The following is a 20276-nucleotide window of genomic DNA, read 5'->3' on the forward strand; positions in this document are numbered from 1 at the left end:
TTTAAAACTATATTTTCCTGCTGTTTGGAGAATAGATGAGTGGGTGTAAAACAAGCCCAGAGAAGACCCAGGAGGAGCCCCTCCTTGGTGTCACTGGGGGTGGGGTGGCTTGGGCTGTGACAATGACAGTGACAGTGACAGCTATGGGCACGACCACAAATGGGAAAGTGGCATTTCTTCCCATCCCTCTGGGGGAGTAGACATTTCTTGAACATGACTGAAAATAAGGCATCAGAATAGCTGTATTTCCTTATCTAGTTCATTCATCGTGAGCAGCTCAGCTCACAGGTGTAAATGAAAATTCACTTATTCATTCACAAAGATCTCCGTCCTTGTAAAGCTTACATTACAGCAGAAAAGACAAAGACCCATGACATTTTAAAAAATGCATTTGGAATAGTAGGAAGTTAATAATGCTATGAAAGAAATGCTAAATGGACAATCTCCTGAATGATTTTGTTTTTGTGATAATGGCTAAATTCCTCTTGGAGATTCCTTTCACTATTGCTCTCCCCAAATACACGTTTCCATGGAGGTGGGTGACCCCTTCACCTCCACTGCGTTGATAGCTGGGATAGGCTGATAATGCATAGTTCAATGCAGATCAGGTGTTTTGCAACCTTTGGGCTGATTCTGGGTGACAGGGAGGACTGCGTGAAGTAAAAGAGGTGGAAGCACCCCAGCACGGCAGCCAGTGGAAACGCCTTCCTGAAAGGCAAGGCCCCCACGGACTCAGGAAACGCTCTGTACACAGGATGAGGCGAGAGCGTGAAAGGTGTGTCTGAGGACGGGGAAGCCCGTCGGAGGATGGAGCACAGGGCTGCGTGGGGTTTGAAAGAAGAAGAATCAGACCCTGCCGAGACGGCCTTCACGAGAGCCGGAAACAGTAACTATGTCCCTTCCCTCACATTTCCCCACGAACACACCCTCACAGTGCATTTCATGAAGCCGTTCTCTCTGATACACAAAGATGACCACTCACTATATGAAACCCAAACCACTGCGAGTTAGTCCATCACAAAACCACATTTCTCTACCGGGAAACTCTTCCCTGTGAAACCTGATTTGTCATCTCCCTTTGGTTCACTTCAAATTCAGGGCAAGAGGTCACGTTTGGTTTGATTTGGGGGTACAGGCGTCTCCTAGGTTCAAGTTCTTCCCCACCCCCGCCGTTACCCGCTCTCCTGACAAGCTCACTGTTCTCTCCAGTGACACCTGGTACGGTAGTTAGACTCAATTTCCGTTTGCACATTTTCTAGTACAACAGACAGACAGTGGTGACGATGTGACTGCTGGTCACTGGCCTGGATGGCAGAGCGTATAACGTGCATCAACAACACAAGCCAGTGCAGCCTCGGCCCTGGTTCATCAGCCTCAGGATTTGGACTCACCGTAACTCCAGACGTCACTCTGGTGGGTGTAAATTCGGTGTAAAATTGACTCCAAAGCCATCCACTTGATAGGCACCTAGGGATGATGACAGAGAAAAGTAATAAGACAACAGTTAGCTTCCCCCTGTTGAACAAAAGTAAATCACACTGGAATAAATTACAAGCAACAGAGGTGAGGAAGCTGGGCCACCCCCAGCCCAACCCAGGCCCAGTGCTCCTTCCCGGCCAGGGGAGAGGCTCTAGTCTGGTAGAGAACAGGGCCTCTGTTAGGCCCAGAGCTGAGGCCCTTTGGTCTGTGGGCTGTTCTGCTGAGCTGGGTGCACGTGCTGGCAGCTGGGGGCCCTGGCTGTGCCCTGCGTCTGTGGCTGTTTGCAGGGCTAGCCGCTTGGAGCCATGCGGGCCACAGTGAGAGCGGAGAGAGGAGCGGCTGAGCCAGAGCGTTCTGGAGGCCCATGAGGACACCCGCACCCCTCGCTGCTGGGAGAGCCCCCTGGAGAAGCCCCAGGCCCGTGCGAGAGGAAGAAGCCAATGCCGCCGCGGCCAGCGCCCCTCGGGAGCTGCTGGAACAACACGGGGCCCTTTCCGTGCCGCTCTCCCAGCTGTTCTTCTGAAGGGGCTTTACCCAGGAGTGGGAGGTTGAAACCTACCCGTGGCTAACAGTCACCTAAAGATGGAGCTGAACTCACGTGTACTGCCTTTGACCTCCGGGTGTGTCAGAAACATCTTTACGCACATTCCCAGCAAGTCCTGCTCCCCGGGCAGCTCGGGCTACACGGCCAGAAGAGCCTGGCTAGACCCAGGTGCTGGTGGCCGCCGTGAGCTCACCCAGAAGGTCCTGAGGATGGCCCTCACATTGGTCAGCCTGCTGGCAGGAGAGTGCTTGCCCTTCCACAAGCCAGCTCCTTACTTTGCCCCCTTCTGCGTGGTACTCCTTCTCCTCGGCGCCCAGCAGTTTGGCCAGCCCGAAATCTGTGATCTTGACGTGCTGCGGCGTCTTCACCAGCACATTCCTGGCCGCCAGGTCTCGGTGCACCAAGCGCCGGTCTTCCAGGTAGTTCATGCCCTGCAACACGGGGCCGCGCGGTGAGGGGTGGGTGCTCAGCGGGCTCCCCTGGAGGGCACAGCGGGGATCAGACAGAGGGCGGGCGGCCCAGCGCAGGGTGCAGTGTCACGTACGCAACAGCCTCCGAGCCGGAGCCTGTCTGCGGACGGACTGCCCTCCACGGACGCAGTGACTTGCACCTGGTAACATCAGTGACCAGAGTCTATCTGCTCCACGGATGAAAAGGGGAAGAGATGAAGACATAACTAGCTGCTGACTTACTAACGTATCTCCATCCAGTTACTCAAGTTTCAAACTCAGTTGAACAAATAGAAGAGGCCAGTGACAGAGCAGGAGCCCCGCCGTTGGGCCACGACCTGGTTACACGCTGCTCGCTGCTCGGGATGGCCGACCCCACCTGCCTGGCCTCGCCTTCCCCACGCCACCTCCCCAGGACCCAGGGCTCTCATCACGCTTTCCTGGACCATCTTACATGATTCACTACCAGTGAAGGTTTTGGTCCTGTTTTATTTTCTCTTTTTTAAATTGAAATCACATGGATATTGAATTTGCTTTTATTGATACAAGGTGCCACTCCCTACCCACTCCCTGGCTGCCTCCATAACTGCTGTAATCAGAATCAAGGCTGAAAGAGAAAGAAAGAATACTTGAGAAGAACCCAGCACAGTGCCCGACACATAGTGAATTCTCGGATGTACAGTCACCCCTTGGCACCCATGAGACTGGTTCCGGGACCCCCTCTCCCTGCCACCCACCCTAACCAAAATCCGTAGATATTCAAGTCCCTTATAAAAAATGGAGCAAGTATTTGTTTGTAACCTACACACATCCTCTTGCATACTTTAAATCACCACTAGATTACTTATAACACCTCATACAATGTACATACTTGTAAACATAATGTAAACGCTATGTAAGCAGTTGCTTGCACCCAGCCAATTCAACTTTTGTTTTTTGGAGCTTTCTGGAATTTTCTTCCCATGTATTTTTGATCCACTGTTGGCTGACTCTGCAGATGCAAGACCGCGGCTACGAAGGGCTAACTGTGTGACCCCTCACCTCTAGCCCTTGGCCACAGCCTCCTTGGTGGCTCTGTCACCTGCCCTTTCTCCCCTGACAGGCGGGCTCACTTCCTGCCCCTACTCATGGCTTGAAGCCTGCCCAGCTGAGCCAAGCTTCCCTTGGACCCTCGCAAGCTCTAACCCGTTGACATGAGCTTGGCAGCCCTCGCCCCTGTGCAGGGCCAGACGGGCAGGCAGGAGAAGCCGGAGGGTCAAGTTCTGCACACGGCCCGTGTGGCTGGAACCACGTCCTCTCCTACTTGCTCACAAAGGCGCCTCTCCTCTCCCCAGCCAGGGAGATGGACCACATTTCCAGCCTCCTTTACAGCCGACACTCATGAACTCTCCAGTGAAGGACAGGCACCACAGAAATGCTTACCGAAGGGCACAAAATGGAAATGAATGGGCAAAACCAACTCTGCATTACTCTCAAGCTTTTTGCATGTAGCTCTCTTCATTTTAGTGCAAATGCAGGGAATACCTGTAGATAAGGATAGATCCCAAATTTTCTGGCAAATTCATTGCTTCCTTTTGCATAGATATCCAGTAAAAATTACTAATAAACTTGTCACATCAAAGTGAAGTTTACAAATTTTCTTTCTAGAGTTAAACTAGCCATCACAGGAAAACAGGATCTTATAAAGACACTACCCAGGAATTAGTCTTTGAGGGCTGTTTCTGAGGCCTTTCATGTTTTTCTTTTCTTGGGGGAAAAAAAAAATGATTCCCATGTGTCCACTGTATTATCTAGAAAGCTCCTGAATCTTTAAGATGCTGTTTGATTTAAATGGTTCCTTTCTAAGATGTCTCAGGTGCCGGGAAATAAGGTTAATGGGCTCATGTCTATTCAAGAGGAAGTGGGCAGGTGCTTCCCTGGAATAGCACTTCCAGGTTAGGAATCATTCCTTAGGGATGGAGCGTGGAGAGGGAGAGAGAAGCAGGGCTTCCTAGCAGAGGAGGACTTCCTACTCCCTGGCACCTTCCCCGCTTCAGCTTCACGAGGCTCCTTTCAGGAGCAACCGTCTCCCCTGTGGTTCACTAAGCCCTCTTCAGAGGGCATTTCCAGCTACATTTAACTATCGTCATGAACTTTCTTTCTGCCTTTTTATGTGACTAACAGAGGATCTGGTGCACTGGATACATTTTTTACAAAAGCTTGCTGAAGATGAAGGAAGGAAGGGATGAATGAATGATAATAGCGGCCAACAGTTCCGAGCCAGGCATTTCAAACACACCTGCGCAGATGCCTCTCCTGGTGCTGGGAGGTCTGGTATCCACACAACAGCCTTGACAGCTGACCCAGGGGCCCAGAGCCTGGGCTGGTGCTGCTTCACAGACCAAGGGCTCTGAGGCCACCACTGGGACCGTGCCCTTCATTTCCGGCTGGGGCCTCCAAGTGAGACTTGTCTGCCGACCCAGAGACTGCTTCCGACGCCACACCCCACCAGCATCTTGGCCCCGTGCCGCTGAGGTGCCCAAGGGCAGGTGGATGGGAATCTAACGAAGGAACTAGCTCCACCCCCGCCCGTCCCCCACCTCAGATTTTTAAAGGAGCAGGGCAGCTGCAATAAACTGCAACGTTTTCTCCTAACACCAGCCTTCAGAGAAGGCTTGGGAAAGGGCAGGGAAGAGCGGTACGTGTCTGGAGCACACAGCTAGAGGGATTTAAATCAGACATAATTTCGGGACAAGATTAGACTCATCTGAACTTAGATAAAACTCTATTCCTTGGTCTCTGTCCCACATGATATGGCAGTTTGAAAGGCCATCTCAGTTATAATTCTAGGCCCAGCAGAGTTACAGTTTAACCAGCACCAAAGATAAGAGGCCTGGCATCGCTCGTGAACTCTCAGAATCCAAACAGAGAACCGCGGGAAACAATATCAGCGTCAGCCTCACGGGGCCTCTTGCAAACGCATTTCCCTGATTCTTCTCTCTGAGATCCTCACTTCAATTTAATGGAACGTATTTATTTTGCTAGTTAACACAGGACAGCTAGGATGGATGCTGCAATACTGAGGTTAAAAGGGGATCTGAAGAGCCACCCTGGGACCTGAATGCACAGGAGACACAGGATGCTTCACGAGGGTTTTAAAGACCTTCCTCGCACAACACCCGGGGAAGGAGAGAGGCCTGGGCCGGGTGTGACATGTATGGACCGTATTCCCAGGCACTGCAGCATCCTGCAACTCTTAGGAGGAGCCCAGAGCGTGAGGCAGGAATGAGCTGCATTTCTAGTGTATTTTTTCACCACCATGTGGGGAAGTGGTGGGTAGGGGGGAAGGACACTGACTTGGTGACTACGGAGGTGGCAGAATAGGAAACAGAGGGCCAGGCAGAGGGTTCTGGCAGAGTAAAGCGAAGCATGGCGTCCACACCACTGAACCCCTGCCCTCAGAAGAGGCAGGAAAGTGTCAGAATTTCCTCTTCCAGGCCCCAACCTCCTGCTGTGTAGGGACAGGAGACCTGCTAGGCTCACCAGCTTGTGGGCTGCACTCTGACCCGTGACATCAAGTGCTGGGGAAAAGCACAGACCTGGGAGCAAGGAGCCCTGGGGTGGAATCTTGGTTTTGTTACTTCCTAGCTTGAGACCTGGGCAAGTTACTTCAACACCCCTGCCTCCCTCTCCCCCATATGTAAAACGGGCTACTCAGAGGATTAAATGAGTTAATCCACAGGGCGCACTTGGGACGGTGCCCAGTGAGAGTCCTCCCCCGGTGCTGTGATTGTCATAATTTCCTCCTAAATGCCAAATCCATCCTCTCTTCTCCAACCCTTTTGCCATGACCTTGAATTAGGCTGCTGCCGTGTCCTGCTACACTTCCCAACAAAGTCTGATCATGAATAAATTCCTGCGTGGTGCCCTCTGCTTTCGTGATGAAGCTGCGCTTGCAGGTTCCTGCGGGGTCTCTCCTCCCCTCCGCCCGCCCCTCATCCCTTGGCAGCCCTCAGTGTCTCTTGGTCACCTCTCACTGCCCCCTCAGATGGTCCTCAGGACAGGGACGGACTCTCACTCATGTCCACAGCACCACAGCCATGTCCAGGCTCCCGAGGGTGCAGGGCGGCCGCCTCACCACTGCCGTCCCCACACCTGGTGCTTGGCTGGCTGACTGAGCCCACTTGGCTGTCCCCATGTGACTCGTACAGCAGCCTCTGGGAGTCCGGTCCCTCGGCTCTCCTGCTCTGACCCACTCATTTCCTGCTGCATTGTTACCTCTGTATGGATCTGTTTTCCTCACCTGTTTGCAAGTTTGGGGAGATAGGAAATTTTGTCTTCTTTATATACATATTTCACATGATACCTAACACAGATAAATGCTCAAGAAATCACCAAGTGAAATGACCAGAAGTTGACGAATATGCTTTAACAGTACAGCAACTTTTGGCTTTATAGTGACATACTGTAAAGTGATCACTTAGCTTGATTAAGTTCAACTGTAATCTTGTGGAACGATGTGAGAATAAATAAAAAAATAATTCAAATAACTGAAATATCTGGTCACCGGATCTGCTGTGTGGCTCTGTCCCTGTCTGCGGTCTTGTTGCCCAGGGTTTTACGCAGGTACCTGCTCTGCAGCTGAATCAGCTCTTAGGAAGCGTCTTCCTCTCTGGCCGCGTGGATGGAGGCTGGAGGCCGGAGGCTGAATCACCACCCTCAGGCTGCACAGTTAGTCAGTGGGGTGGGGGCTGCCTGGAACCTCACCTTTCACCTTTAGGAGTTCTGATCTGGAGCACAGGAAAGCCAGGCAGAGGGGGGAGCAGACCTGGGCACGAAGGCCAGAGCCACCTGGGCCCAGATAGGAGGCCGTGCACAGGACGGTCAGCATCTCCTCCCTGCCCCCGAAGCCTGCGCGAGGCTGACCGACAACGGCCCCTCTTCCAGCATGATTTTCATTCTCTCCCACCCCCGCTCATCTCTCACGACCAGGCTATAATCTGTCGATGTGGGTGTCATGACACGGCACCTAGACCCAGACACGAGTGGCCAGCACGCTCCGCTACGTCATCGGCAGGACCACCTGGATGGGTCTTCTCTTCGCTGCTCTCGTGCCCCAAAAGCACCTATAAATGTGTGAGCAGTGAAAACGCTGGGGCTTTTTCAGATGAATTTAGACCAAACTAAGTATCCCGTCTGCTTAAAAAATGGATCCTTCAAATGGAATGTTTTCTGAAGTTCATCCTTATTAAGTTTCATCTTATAGAATGAACTAGGCGTAGTTCGGTGCTTCTGAAGTTGTGGTCGGTTTCCTTCTGACAGCATCCACCCAACCCTCGACCCCAGCCCCCAGCTACCTTCAAACCTCACCAGGGCCTGGTCAAGTATCTGAAACGTATATCGTCTCTCTAAAAACTCACTTCTGTGAGATCTTAATCCAGGTTAGGTGAAAGAAAGCTCTGTGGTCCCAAAGGTTTGTGAAAATGTTAAATTAATCACAGCCTAGAGAGCTGATTTATGCAGGAGTTGGCAGTAACGTGCTCTGCGGTGCTCTAAGAGGAATGAGCCTGGCACGGCAGCGGTGTTCTCTAAACTGAATCGATGACAGACAGCATCTTTTGGATGCTGACATTTTACTACGTTATTATCCCTTCTAATTATTTTGGGATTCACTAGCTGGCTTATGCAGCCAGAAAGAATCCACACACTTTCCGAAGCACCTAAGTCACCCCCCGTGAGTGAGAGCCCCCTGTACCTTCCCGAGCCAGGAGCTTAGGAAGTGGTGATGAGGGGGCAGGTGACGTCTCCACGGCCTCCTGAGACTTGAGTCTAGAATCCACTCTCACCCTGTGTGGAAGGGCACCTCTGCTTTCCCAACCCCAGCAAGATTCCCCACTAGGCCACCTCTGTTTTTTTTCTTTTTCTCCTTTGCCCGTGATATAATTTTATTTGTCCTCTTAGCAGTTTAGCCAGGACAATAAACCTGTGTAATGGTACCCAGGTCTCCATCAATACTGGAAAACTTCCCAAGAGAGCCTGTGCCTTTGTGAATCAGGGAGGACATTTATAAGTCAATAAATCCCACCTTGAAAACGCCAGCAAGTTTAGTTTCTGGTCAGCCACTAAGTGTTTCTGGGTAGTTTCACTTCTAACTTTTACAGAGAAAGCTGTTCAATACTTAGGTAAACAGTCACTAACCCAAGAGCAAATTTCTCTCTTTACAGCTGAAGAAACCATTATATTCCTTTCCCTGCAAGGACAGACACTGCATCGCCACAGCTATTCAGGTCCAGTGGCTTAGGTTTCCCTTGTGAACTAGAGAGCAGCTCCATCGCAGACAGATCTACCAGCTGCGACGTGAACCGACTTTGGATGAAAGTGAACCTAAACAAAGTTCAACAGGCAGAGCAGTGGATTGAAATAACAAGGTGAAATTCTGAGTAATATTATATACAGCACTATCTTGGAAAACTTGCAGGCCCTGGAAAGTCAACTCAGGAACTTTGGAAACTCATGGCTGACCAGGGCCCGCACAGAGCTGAACTCGCCCCGTGGCGGGCACTGCCGTGGTCAGGTGTTTGTTTCTTCCTCGTGCTGGCAGAAGACTGATTTTTGGGGTCAAATAAACTTCCATCTATGCAGACACTTGTGAGCAGGCAGATCTGAATGTAGGGTTGCCAAGGAGAGAAGGGGAAAAGCTCATGAACGAGAGAGGACCGGAAATAGGAGACGCTGCTCTAGGGAGAGAAAGTCGATATAGAACTAGAATAAGACAATCTTTCAGCTTAGATTTTCGTCACTAATCTAACTTAAATTAGTCAAAATATGGGGAAAAAACCCAGAGAGGTGAGCATGGGGTGCCTACTGGGGCCCGAGTGGGCACCTCACAGAGGCTACCCAGCACTGTTCTCGCTGCCGGGAGGACAGACGGCAGAGGCCCTTCTGCGGCCACAGAGAGACAACCCGCCTAAGAAAAGCCAGAATTGAGATGTGAACCCCCCAGAGTCACAAGCCCGGTTCCATACCAGGCAGAACTTGCCAAGGCTATGTGTCGCATCACATAAGAAGTCACTTTTGTGGAGCTGCCAACTGACACAAGATAATCAGAATGCTAAATATCCGGGCACCCTCTGGTGAGCTGGGCCTCATCACCCAGGCAGGTGTGCAGAGTTCTGGACGCCCTGCCTGATGGAGGCAGGAGCCAGGGCCTGGTTCTGACGGAGCTCACCTCCCAGTTTCAAGTTAAACAAGTAAATAAACCAGGTCTTTGCAGGTAGCAAGATGTGCTTTTAAAAAATAAAGCAAGTTAAGCAAGGTAATAGAGGCTGCCTGGGGTGGAGGGGGATAGCTTTGGTGATTTTCCTGCCTTAGCTAATCAGGGAAGAGACTAAGGAAGAATTTCTGGGGACAGGAGTCAGGACACGAGTAAACCTCCAGGAAAAATGCCATATTCAGCGAAAACTACTTGGGGCTAACGACCTCCTCCCCGACACCAGCCTCTGTTCTGGGCTGAACAGGTCCTCCCAGATCTCATGCCTACCCAGTACCCCAGAATGTAACCTTCTTTAGACACAGGGTTTTGCAGATCTAATCGGTTAAAGACCTTGAGATGAAGTCACCCGGGATTTAGGAATGAGTGGTGTCTGCTAAGAGAGAGGGTGATGTGGACTCAGGCCTAGGGCAGGAGGCCACGTGAAGACCGGGGCAGAGATGGGAGGGACCTGGAGCCACCAGAGCTGGGGAGGGAGGAAGGATTCTCCCCTAGAGCCTTGGGTGGGGCACGGCCTTTCTGACACCTTGATTTTGAACTTCTGACCTCCAGAACTATGAGAGAGTAAGCTTCTGTTGTGCTAAGCCACTAAGTTTGTCGTGCTTTTTGGGTGGCAGCCCTAGGAAACTAACACGGTCAGACAGAAATAACCAGCCTTTTCATGAGACCACAGCACTCTACCAGGCTCTACCAGGCTCAGACCACAGGCTCTACCAGGACCACTGCCTAGCAGCGGCCACGTGACTCCTCTGCTGTGTGACCGGGGTCACGGCCGTGAGAGTGCCGAGAGCACCAGGCGATGGGCGGGGGTCCGAGAGGCGCGCCCACACCGCAGCGTGCCGGAGCCTCCGGGGCTGCGGCTGAGACAGCGACCCGGCGGGCGCTGGAAGAAGAGGGCTGAGGCAGCCTCCCACCGCCAGCCTCACCCTGCGCCGCTGACCCCAGAGGAGCCCGTCCTGTAGCGAGCGGCTCAGGCAGCTGCTGGCTGAGCGGAGCCCAGAACACGTTTTTGTCCGTCTTAAGTCACCTTCTACGCCTGCTGGGGGTTGAGCGAGCTCAGAGCATCCTCAGGAGTAAATCTGCAGGACGGACGGTGCTGCCACTCCGGGTGAAGCGAGCAACCAGGACCTGGATGGGGCCTGGGGGACGAGGGGCGCCCTGTCCTCCCTGGTTCCTGCAGGCTCCCAACACCCGCCCCGGGGGCTGAGGGCAGGGCCTGCCCACAGATTCCATTCATTCAACGGAGTGAAAGGTATACCCACTGTCAGGAGAAACAGAATTTAGCTAGTTGGGTTGCAGATAACGGATGCACTGCGGGCATCAAGAGAGGGAGATCTGAAATGGAAGAACAGTCCTTGTGAGGCCGTATGAGCAGCTAAATACCTGGCGCACTGCTCTGCCCCTGGTCTCAGCTCCACCTGGCCACTGTCTGCCCCCTCAGCCCCTCCCTCGCTCCGGATCTAGCCTGTCGACGGGGACGCGTACGGAGCCCCGTGAAGCAGCAGAAACGTCTGTTCACCTCCTGCCACCGCACGTCAGAGCCAGCACCTGTCTGTCCGCCCGGCCACTCTGTCACCTGACAGCCTTGGCCTGGTTTGCTGGCCTTGTGATCAAGTCCTGCCTGGGTGAAAGCCACACCTCCTCCTCGGCTCCCAATTACCACAGTGTTCAACAGAAAGAACGCCGGGGAAATAAGAACACTATCATCAACCATACTGAGAGCCCCCAGTACAGAGAAACCTGTGCAAATGTAGCTGAATAATTAGATTTTCAATGTGCAGTGGGACAGGCGCTGATCTGATGCAAAAGACAACTGATTCAGTTTAATCCAAACTAAAGAAGGGTGTATGCCATGTACATGCGTGTGCACACACATACACACACCCTCCTGGCAAACTCTATGCTCTCCTAGGATGGAGAACGTAATTATTAATTTCTTGGGTGTCTTTATTTCCCCTTGGCCGCTGTTCTTCGGGGCTCTCCCTCAGGATCCCTTCATCCCAGGAGGTGAGGGTGGGGCGGCAAAGCGACGGCATCTGCCCTCCCTGCAGAGCTGCGCGCCTGCTCTGAGCACGCTCCTGACTCACCTTTGCGATCTGCACGCACCAGTTGAGGAGGTGCTGGGAGCCGATGTTGTCCTTGTGCTCACGGACGTAGTCCAGCAGGCAGCCGAAGGGCATGAGCTGCGTGATGAGCTGCACCGTGGACGTCAGGCAGATGCCCAGGAGGCGGCACACGTGAGGATTGTCCACACTGGCCATCACGTAGGCTTCCTGGGGGGAGAGGAGGAGAGGGCGCATCAGAAAGGCTCCCCGCCGTGGCTAAAGGAAAAGGCAGACAGACCCTTTCCGGGTACAAAAGTCGAACATGATTTTGAGTTTGGAAATGTGCGCGTGTGGAGGACAAGGGGGCCCGTGAAACGTCTAGTGCAGTGGACGTTCCCGCAGGGTCTCTTGCACGCGAGGCTGTGGAGTGGCCAGGTGCTTGATGAGAGACGGCATCCTCTGAGTGCACGTGCGGATGCTGCGTCGCAGAGTGGCCCAGGCAGCACTCGCCATCGGCAAAGCGTTGGGTGAAAATGAGACCTGATGTCTCCAAGTTTGGGCGATGCCGAGTCCTTACGAAGACCCCCACCTCAAAGCCAAAGATGCCACCGCTTAAAATGGTGTCAGGGCCGGTGGGAACCCGTGCTTGGGGCCCACACCCCGGTGAAGACTTGCCCGCTGACTCCGGAACCCCAGCCGTGGGCCCCGTGGAAGGAGATGATGAGAGCTCTGGGGGGATCGGGACAGGGAGGGGGACCTCACCTCACCACAGAGCACCGGGGGCAGAGAGGGGGAGCCCCCCCGGCACTGCCGGGACCGCGGGCACCACTGCCACGCAGGGCAGAGAAGCCCTTTCAGTGCACCGTTTCCGGCTCAGAACTGGACGGAGGACGTTACACCTACAGCGATAGCAGACTCCGCCGGCGGCCCAGGATTCGTTTCTGAAGAGGTGGTCTGTGTCGCCCTGCCTCAGCCTTGGGAAGGGAAATCCATGCTGCTTTGCGAAGCCCACTCCCCAGAGCCCCGCTCCTGCTAATTTGGAGGCTGCCGTGGCGGAAGCCTGGCACAGACCCACACCCATGGACTTTATGTGAACCCATCTGCTATCCTTGGGCAGAGGAAGCTGATTTCATTTACAACCATGCACACCAACTGGGCCTCACTTTTGTCTGACTACGAATTAGGGAATCCTCAATTTCCACCAAGAAACTCCATCTCTTTCCCTTTAGAATCCAAAGTGGGGGGGTGTGACATTTTATTCAGACACAAAAGGGATCCCCTGGTCTCCAAGAGAAAGTTCAGAGGCGCCTTTCCCCATCTGACCGCTGCTGTGCGCGGGGTGTGGCCCCTCTGTGCAGAAGGGAACACAGCCTGGGTCAGGTGAAGGCATGCGAGGGGGATGCTGGGGGAAGCACCACAGGAGCCAGAGGTGACAGAGGTGACAGACAGGTGGAGGGGCACGTACACATGCCCCTAAACACAAACGTGATGGCCCCAGTTTCTGGCCTGAACCCCTCCCCTGGCCTCACTGTTCTTGGGAAGCCTGCCAGGTCTCGCAAAGCCTCTCCTCCCACAGACCCCCTGGTCCTCCTGCTCTCTGCTCCCCATCTCTGCTCGCCTGTACCCGGGAGGGCCTTTGTCTGGGATGCCCTTCCACCTCCTCTTTCCCTGGCTGACCCCTCCTCAGAGCGCCTCCCTGAACCCCAATCTAAGTGAAACTCTCCTGGCATCTTGCAGTTTCTCCCTCGGGGGAGCAGGCTCAGCACGGCCTGTGAACTGGCCAGAGATGCCAATCCTTGGGCCTCACCCGGGCAGGGGAGCCATGTGAGATGCACGAGCTGGGGCTTGTCACCTCACCTCCCCAACACCTGCTCCTGCTGCGTCATTCCCGTGGTGCCCAATACATCTCTAGGCACAGAGCTGCCTCAGAAACACCACGGCTGAACGACACTGAAATCACACGAGACAGAGACCATGCCACGTCCACTACGGAAAGAAACCCACAGCTCTGACATCCGCTGCAGAGCCACCGTCTGTCTGGACGCTGCCCTAAGTGGAGACGCCCTGCTCTCACGGGCAGGCAGCCCTTCTCCTTGTCTGTGTTGTAAATGCAGCATCACAACAGCAGAGCAGGTGTTTAATACTATGGACCTTCTGACCCTTTGCTACTGATAAAAAGTTAGAACTGGAAAAGGCCTGCAAGTGGTTTCTTCTCAAGCCATTATTTGTCTGAAGAGGAAATTGAGGCCCAGTGAAAGATGACCAGAGACCACATTTCTTTTTTTGTTTGTTTTTGTGGTATGCGGGCCTCTCACTGTTGTGGCCTCTCCCGTTGCAGAGCACAGGCTCCGGAAGCGCAGGCTCAGCAGCTATGGCTCACGGGCCCAACCGCTCCGCGGCATGTGGGATCTTCCCGGACCTGGGCACGAACCCGTGTCCCCTGCATCGGCAGGCGGACTCTCAACCACTGCGCCACCAGGGAAGCCCGAGACCGCATTTCTTATGTCAGGGTGGGGCCCACACCCAGGTCTCCCCCGACCTAGGCCCTCCTGGCACTCCCCTGCTTACCCCACGCACCGTGAGGCCTTGTTGAGTGCTCGGCAGATGGGCTACCAGAAAGCTCCACACCTTATGACACAGAAAGAGCATGTATATAAATCTGTTTTGCATTCTCATTCTGTTGCCTGCCCTAAATTTAAACTGGAAAGTCTATGGAAACATCAATAGGCCATGCAATCGCCAGAAAAGCACAAATCACGCCTCTCCCCCAGTCTGGGAAACTGTACAACCATAACACCAAAGAAATCCTCTGGCTGTTCTTATTTTCTTAAGATCTGGTTGAGACTTGGAAACATGCTGTATTCATTTTAGAGGGGAGAAAAATCTGCAGATCAGAGCAGTCTGAGCAGCCCATCTGCTGTGGGCCATGGGGAGCTGACCTGGGGCTCAGGGAGCAGGGCATGGGCGTGGGTGTCCGGCCACACAGAGCCTGGAGCCCTGCCAGGTCCCCGCTCCTATTAAAATCTGGTACAGCCACAGATTTCTGCACCCCGAAGCCCAGGCACAATGGGGATGCTGTCTGGTCGTGTGTCCTATTCAGTGTGTGCAGGAGTTAACGTGAGCTTGGTTCTTAGCTTTGTTTTTCTTGGAATCTCAAAGGTGCACTGTGACCTAAGGCAAGAACGCTTGGTATTCCCCAGCCATCTCTGATCGGCCACCCCCGCCAGGCGTGCAGACTAGCAGGCAGAGCCCACGCTCGGAGGCTCCCAAGGCTGAGGTCAGAGTCACGTGGCAGGAGGGCCTCTGAGGCTCGGTGACCTTGAAAGTCTATTATTTTGTCCAACCTTTGAAATTTGGGGGGTCTTCCTTCTTGCCGTCTCCCTCAGCTGTGAACTAGTTTACACTGAAGATTGGGGAAAAAGGATTCCACTAGACTTTAAACTCCTTCAGGAGAGGCAGACGCTTAACTTTAAGAATATTTCTGAAAGTGTCCCATTAACTAAGCCACCACTGACCGCAGCGTGCGCCAGGGCTAGAGGGTGTGCGTGCTGGGCCTCAGTGCTGGCCTGGGCAGGGGAATAAGAGTACGGGTTGCTGGAGCCATTTACAAGTGCGTGTGAGTGTTTCAAAGCCCACGCTCAGGGTTTCCCTGGTGGCGCAGTGGTTGAGAGTCCGCCTGTCCATGCAGGGGACACGGGTTCGTGCCTCGGTCCGGGAAGATCCGTGGCCGCTGAGCCTGTGCATCCGGAGCCTGTGCTCTGCAACGGGAGGGACCGCAGCGGTGAGAGGGCCGCGTACCGCAAAAAAAAGAAAAAAAAAAAAAAGCCCACGCTCAGCCCCCTGGGCTGCCTGTCACAGAATTAACTTGCCCTTTAACTCACTGTTGAAACTGGCCCTCAAATCACTGGCGGCTGCTTCAGCTTTCCCTTCCCTCAGGGGCTCCCCACCGCTGCGCCCACCCTGCGAGGAAAGACAGGCTCCCTGTGCATGCGGGGCAGAGGGAGCTTCGGGAAAAGCAGGCGGAAGGCCTCAGGCTGCCATCCCTCTGGTTACAGCCACAGGACGGGTGTTAGAGCAGGAAGAAACCGGGGTGGGGGTGGGGGACGCAGGGAGAGAAGGAGAGCAGGACAGAGACGGCGCAAGAGGCGAAATGGCACGTCACACTTTTTTTTTTTTTTTTTTTTTACCTTGTCAGTCTTTCCTTTCTCTATCTTCTACCCCAACTCTGGCCCACAAAAGCAGATTTCCTCCAGTTTTAGGGGTCCTGGAGGGCCCTTCTCAGTGAAGCTACTTCCTTCCCAAAGTATAGCTACTGTCTTCAAAATCGCCCTTACTCTGCGTAGTGAATATTGTTAAAATTCACATCTCAACACCGTTTTGTGAAAGTGATTAGAATGTCTTAAATGAGTAACAAATGAATTAAGGAAGCAAATTCTGCAAAAAGATTTTCTTTTTAACAGTGTAGGAGAAGGAGCTAGAGGTTGAAAGTGAAGAGACTTCACAAATCCCTTGTTTGCTGTACTTCTTGTGGTTATGGAAATAGGAGTCGACGTTACGTTAACAGACTGTACGTTCATTTGTAAACTGTTAAAATGAAAGATAACTTTGCTTGGTAAGCTATCATCAGTGTGTGAGACCTCCTGTTGCACTGTGTTAATACATCATCCTTCACGTCGAAGATACTGGGGTGGGACTTTCCTGCTGCGATGAAAGGAGAGGAGGCTGCCTGGAGAAAATGGGGTCGGAGAGAGTGCGCTCCTGGGAAGCTCACTGTCTGAATGCTTTTTTAAAAAGGCCCACGTTTGCTTTGCTTACTGTATATTCTGTGGGTTAGATACAAGAGTGGGGAAATGTTATATTTGAACTTTGTCCTTCGTGGCTGTAACACGAACTAAGTTCTCTAGATTTTTGACTCAGTAAAGGCAGTCATTTTCCTTTTTCATTGACTGTTTCCCTAATTCACCGCTGAGCCCCTCCAGCTCCTCTTTCACTGGCTCTGCTTTGGGACGAGAGCAAGAGAAACCCACATCCACCACGGCAATCGGAGGCCAGCGCTGTTAGCCCCGGACCCCAAGGGTGTGTCCACTGGAGCCTCCTGAGCTTCTACCTGCAGAGGGTTCTGCCCAGCTCCAGGCTGGCCCCTCCTGCATCCAGCCTCTTTCTAAGACTGTGCAGCCCCCTCACTGGCTAGTGAGGGTCCAGGGAAGGTGGAAAAAGTTTAAGAGAATCGCAAGTAAAAACATGTAGCAATAATCTTGTGGAGTATTTCAGAGAGTCCATAAAGTAGCAATCAGCAGACGATAGAAATAACATTTAAATTACTTTGAGAAAAAGTACAGAAGGGGAGCAACAGATTATAGAGTTCATAGAGCATCACAGTGTTAATCCTAGGCACCTTTACAAAGCCATTTCAAAGATGAGCTAGCTGGTGGAAGAAAACCAACATGCATTTCAGAGTCAGAAGTAACCACGTGCTGGAAACCTACCCCAGCCACGCGACCCTAAGCATCAGGCTGCTTCATGCCTCCGTTTCTTCACTTAAAGCTTGGTGAGCACAACACCTAGAGCAGCACAGGCCCACCAGGAGCAGTCACTGAGACGGCAGGGGTAAAGCCACGACTAGCACGGGGACGGCCCCTGGTGGATGCCCAGGGACTGCAGGCTTCCATACTTTTGGGGGCCGATAAGAGAATGGAAGAGTGAGTCTTCTCTACGAGAAAGAATTATACCAACTATAGCCAGAAGGAAAAAAGACAGGAAAAGTGACCGTTTAGAATGCGGTGATGACAGAGTCTAAAACAGAGCAATGTTTTGCCAACCACGAAAAAAAGGTGGCTTCTGGCTTCCAGGCCTGCAGATAGCTAGAGAATAAAGCAGAAACTCACATCAAGAATTTCCTTGTTGGCTTTTGGAGATGTGGCTTCTCTTAATTCCTTGATAGCCACAGGAATTTTAACCTTCTCGCCTTCTGGGATCCAGAGTCCCTGTGACAAAGAGAGGGGAAGACATTGGCTGGCAATCATCATACACGTAACATACGGCTCCTAGGCCAGCTGGGCGTCATTAGTGACCCCACCCCAAAGGTCGAGGGGCTCGAGCACAGCTCTGTACCCAAGGCCACTGGTGCTGGGAGTCACGACAGCTCAGCAGCTCTTTAGCTATCATGTTCCAGAAATCAGAGTAGTTAGACAAAACCCCTAAGCTCGTGCCAGTTACAGTCAGTGTGAGTCATTTTGTCCAGAATTCTGAGATTCTGGGTCTAGGCCTAACTGAAATCAGACTATGGGGATGTAGGAAAAAGAAATGAAGAGGAAGCTGTTGTGAGCTGGGCTTTATTCAGATGCTGCTGTGCCGTGATAGGCAACCCTCTTTCAGACTGACCTGTGCCACCCACCCCTCGGAAAGCTCACACTGTCCTCCTGAAAATGCCTGTGCCTGTGTACAGATCTCACCGGACCAGTTACTTGTCACTGTGATTATAAAAATTTCCTCTAGACAACTTGAAAAAAATACTGGAATTTCCTAAACCCTCAGTGACACAAAGAGCATGTGACCTTGATAAAGGCCACAGCAGAAGGTGCCCGGGACCCTCGGGGGGCTCACCTTGTACACCGTGCCGAATGCTCCGGAGCCCAGCACCTTGACCTTTTTTAATTCCGTCTCCTTTAAGATCCTCAAGAGAGCTTGATTGGGAGCTTCTCCGCTGGGCGTCAGAGGCTCGACAAGCTGTGACAGACAAGAGGAAGAGACGATGCCCACCGGGCCGGGGAGAGGGGTGGCAGGTCCAGACACCAGGGGACAGAACTCGCGGCTCTCACTCCGGAGACACGGACACCTGTTCTAAGGAACTTGGTGAGACACTCGGAAGGAACAGGGACTGACACCACCCCCCCCCCACCCCGCCCTCCAAAAAAAGGTATCATTGAACAGAACAGCTCCTTTGCAATAAGTGCAATTTCTATTTCTGTGTCCGGGCCGAGAACACTTGGGGAAGGACAGTGTTCTGTGGTGGTCACTTTGCTAACCGGTCGGGCCCCTCACAGCCGTGATGCTGTAGCTGCAGTGGGTCCCTCTTCCCAGGGCCTCTGGCTTCCGACATGTTGCCGGACACGGATGCCGGCTGAAGAATCACGGACAACAAGGTCACAAACGTGGCTCCAAAAGGAGCAGCCGCTGGTGTGGACAATGGCATTTTCCAAAGTAACACCTCCTGAGCTCACATTTCTGTGCACCAGCCTTCCCCTTAGCCGGCCCGAGCGCCCGCCCCACGATGGCAGCGGGCGCCCCGGCTTGGTAACCGGCCGTGGGACTTACCCTAGACACAGCTGCATTCCCCTGGATACAAGTACTAACATGTGCATGTAGTTGCTTATAACTGGACTTTCAGAGATTCTTCCGACTTTTTCTTCGCGATAAAAAGAGCACAGTAATACATCTTGAAAACTCAACCCTCGGGCTGCGGCACCTCCCCGCCCCCTCGCGCGCGGCGCTCACCTCGCGCTCCTGCAGCAGCCGGCGCAGCGTGCGCTTGCGTACGATGCGGCGCCTGCGCAGAAACAGGCCGACCCCCAGGGCCAGCACCAGCGCCAGCAGCAGGGCGCCCACGATCCCGGTGGCGATGGACGGAATCCTGGGCCTGCAACGAGGTGGACACGCAAAGGGGTGAGGTTTGTTACGTTGGCATTTCACATATTTTCCGTACGTTCTGATGATAGCATGACATCATTTAGGGCTAGCTCAGAAAGTGGAATACGGCGCAGCTCGTAAAGGAGAAAGGAGGGCGGACTTGGAGCCCCAGGGCAGGGTTTCCAACTTCCTTCAGTATAGGAGCCTGCTTTGTCGCACGTTTTACACTGAGGTATCATTTGGACTTCTCCCTATAGCAATCATACTTTTCATCTGTTGATTAAGAAAACACATCATTTAAAAAGTAACTCAGAGTTCAGTCCTGCTTTTCCTATGAATCTGTGCGGCTCCCCGGAGTGTCTCCATGCGTTTGAGGCACGCCCTCCGCATGTGACACCTGCGATGTCTGCTGGCCAGGCTGGAAGGAGGGACCCTTTCAAACCTGTGGAGGCTTCCCGAGGGGTCCGGGGCTTTCAAGATGGGACCAGAGCCGTAGGAAGTGCTGTATGCATGAGTGTGGAGGGGGTGAGGAAGTGACAGGATTTCCACACGGACAGCAGAGCTGTCATGGATGAGTGATGTCATCCTGCAGCCACCCCTCCCCCCATAGAGCTCGGGGACAGCAAACACCCAAAACTCAGGTTCTAAAGCTCACGGGGAAAGAACTGTCTGAATTAGATTCTGAATTCAGAATCTTCATAAAGCTTTTATTCTTCAGCACCTGTGCCATCTAAGCTTCTGGTAAGCTTTATATTTTCAGGTAGAAATGTTAACGAATATCAAAGATTAATCAGTAGCACCGTTTGCACCTAAAAAAATGTGCCAGCGTTCTTACGGATTTCTCATAAGTGGGTCAAATGTACTTCACGTAAATAGTATTTATG

The 20276-nt window shown here is 52.8% G+C and overlaps 1 protein-coding gene across 1 annotated transcript in view; it reads right to left on the reverse strand.

Moving 5' to 3' along the window:
• EGFR (epidermal growth factor receptor) overlaps positions 1-20276 on the reverse strand; it is a 197785-nt gene that overhangs the window by 13411 nt on the left and 164098 nt on the right. The window contains exons 17-22 of the mRNA XM_060108784.1: positions 19261-19402; positions 18370-18492; positions 17652-17750; positions 11809-11994; positions 2299-2454; positions 1392-1467 (exon numbers count right to left, since the gene is read on the reverse strand). Coding sequence (XP_059964767.1) covers positions 1392-1467; positions 2299-2454; positions 11809-11994; positions 17652-17750; positions 18370-18492; positions 19261-19402 — 782 coding nt within the window. The remainder of the gene's footprint in view (positions 1-1391; positions 1468-2298; positions 2455-11808; positions 11995-17651; positions 17751-18369; positions 18493-19260; positions 19403-20276) is intronic.

The sequence above is a fragment of the Mesoplodon densirostris genome, chromosome 9 (genome assembly GCF_025265405.1).
Source record: "Mesoplodon densirostris isolate mMesDen1 chromosome 9, mMesDen1 primary haplotype, whole genome shotgun sequence".
NCBI lineage: Eukaryota > Metazoa > Chordata > Mammalia > Artiodactyla > Ziphiidae > Mesoplodon > Mesoplodon densirostris.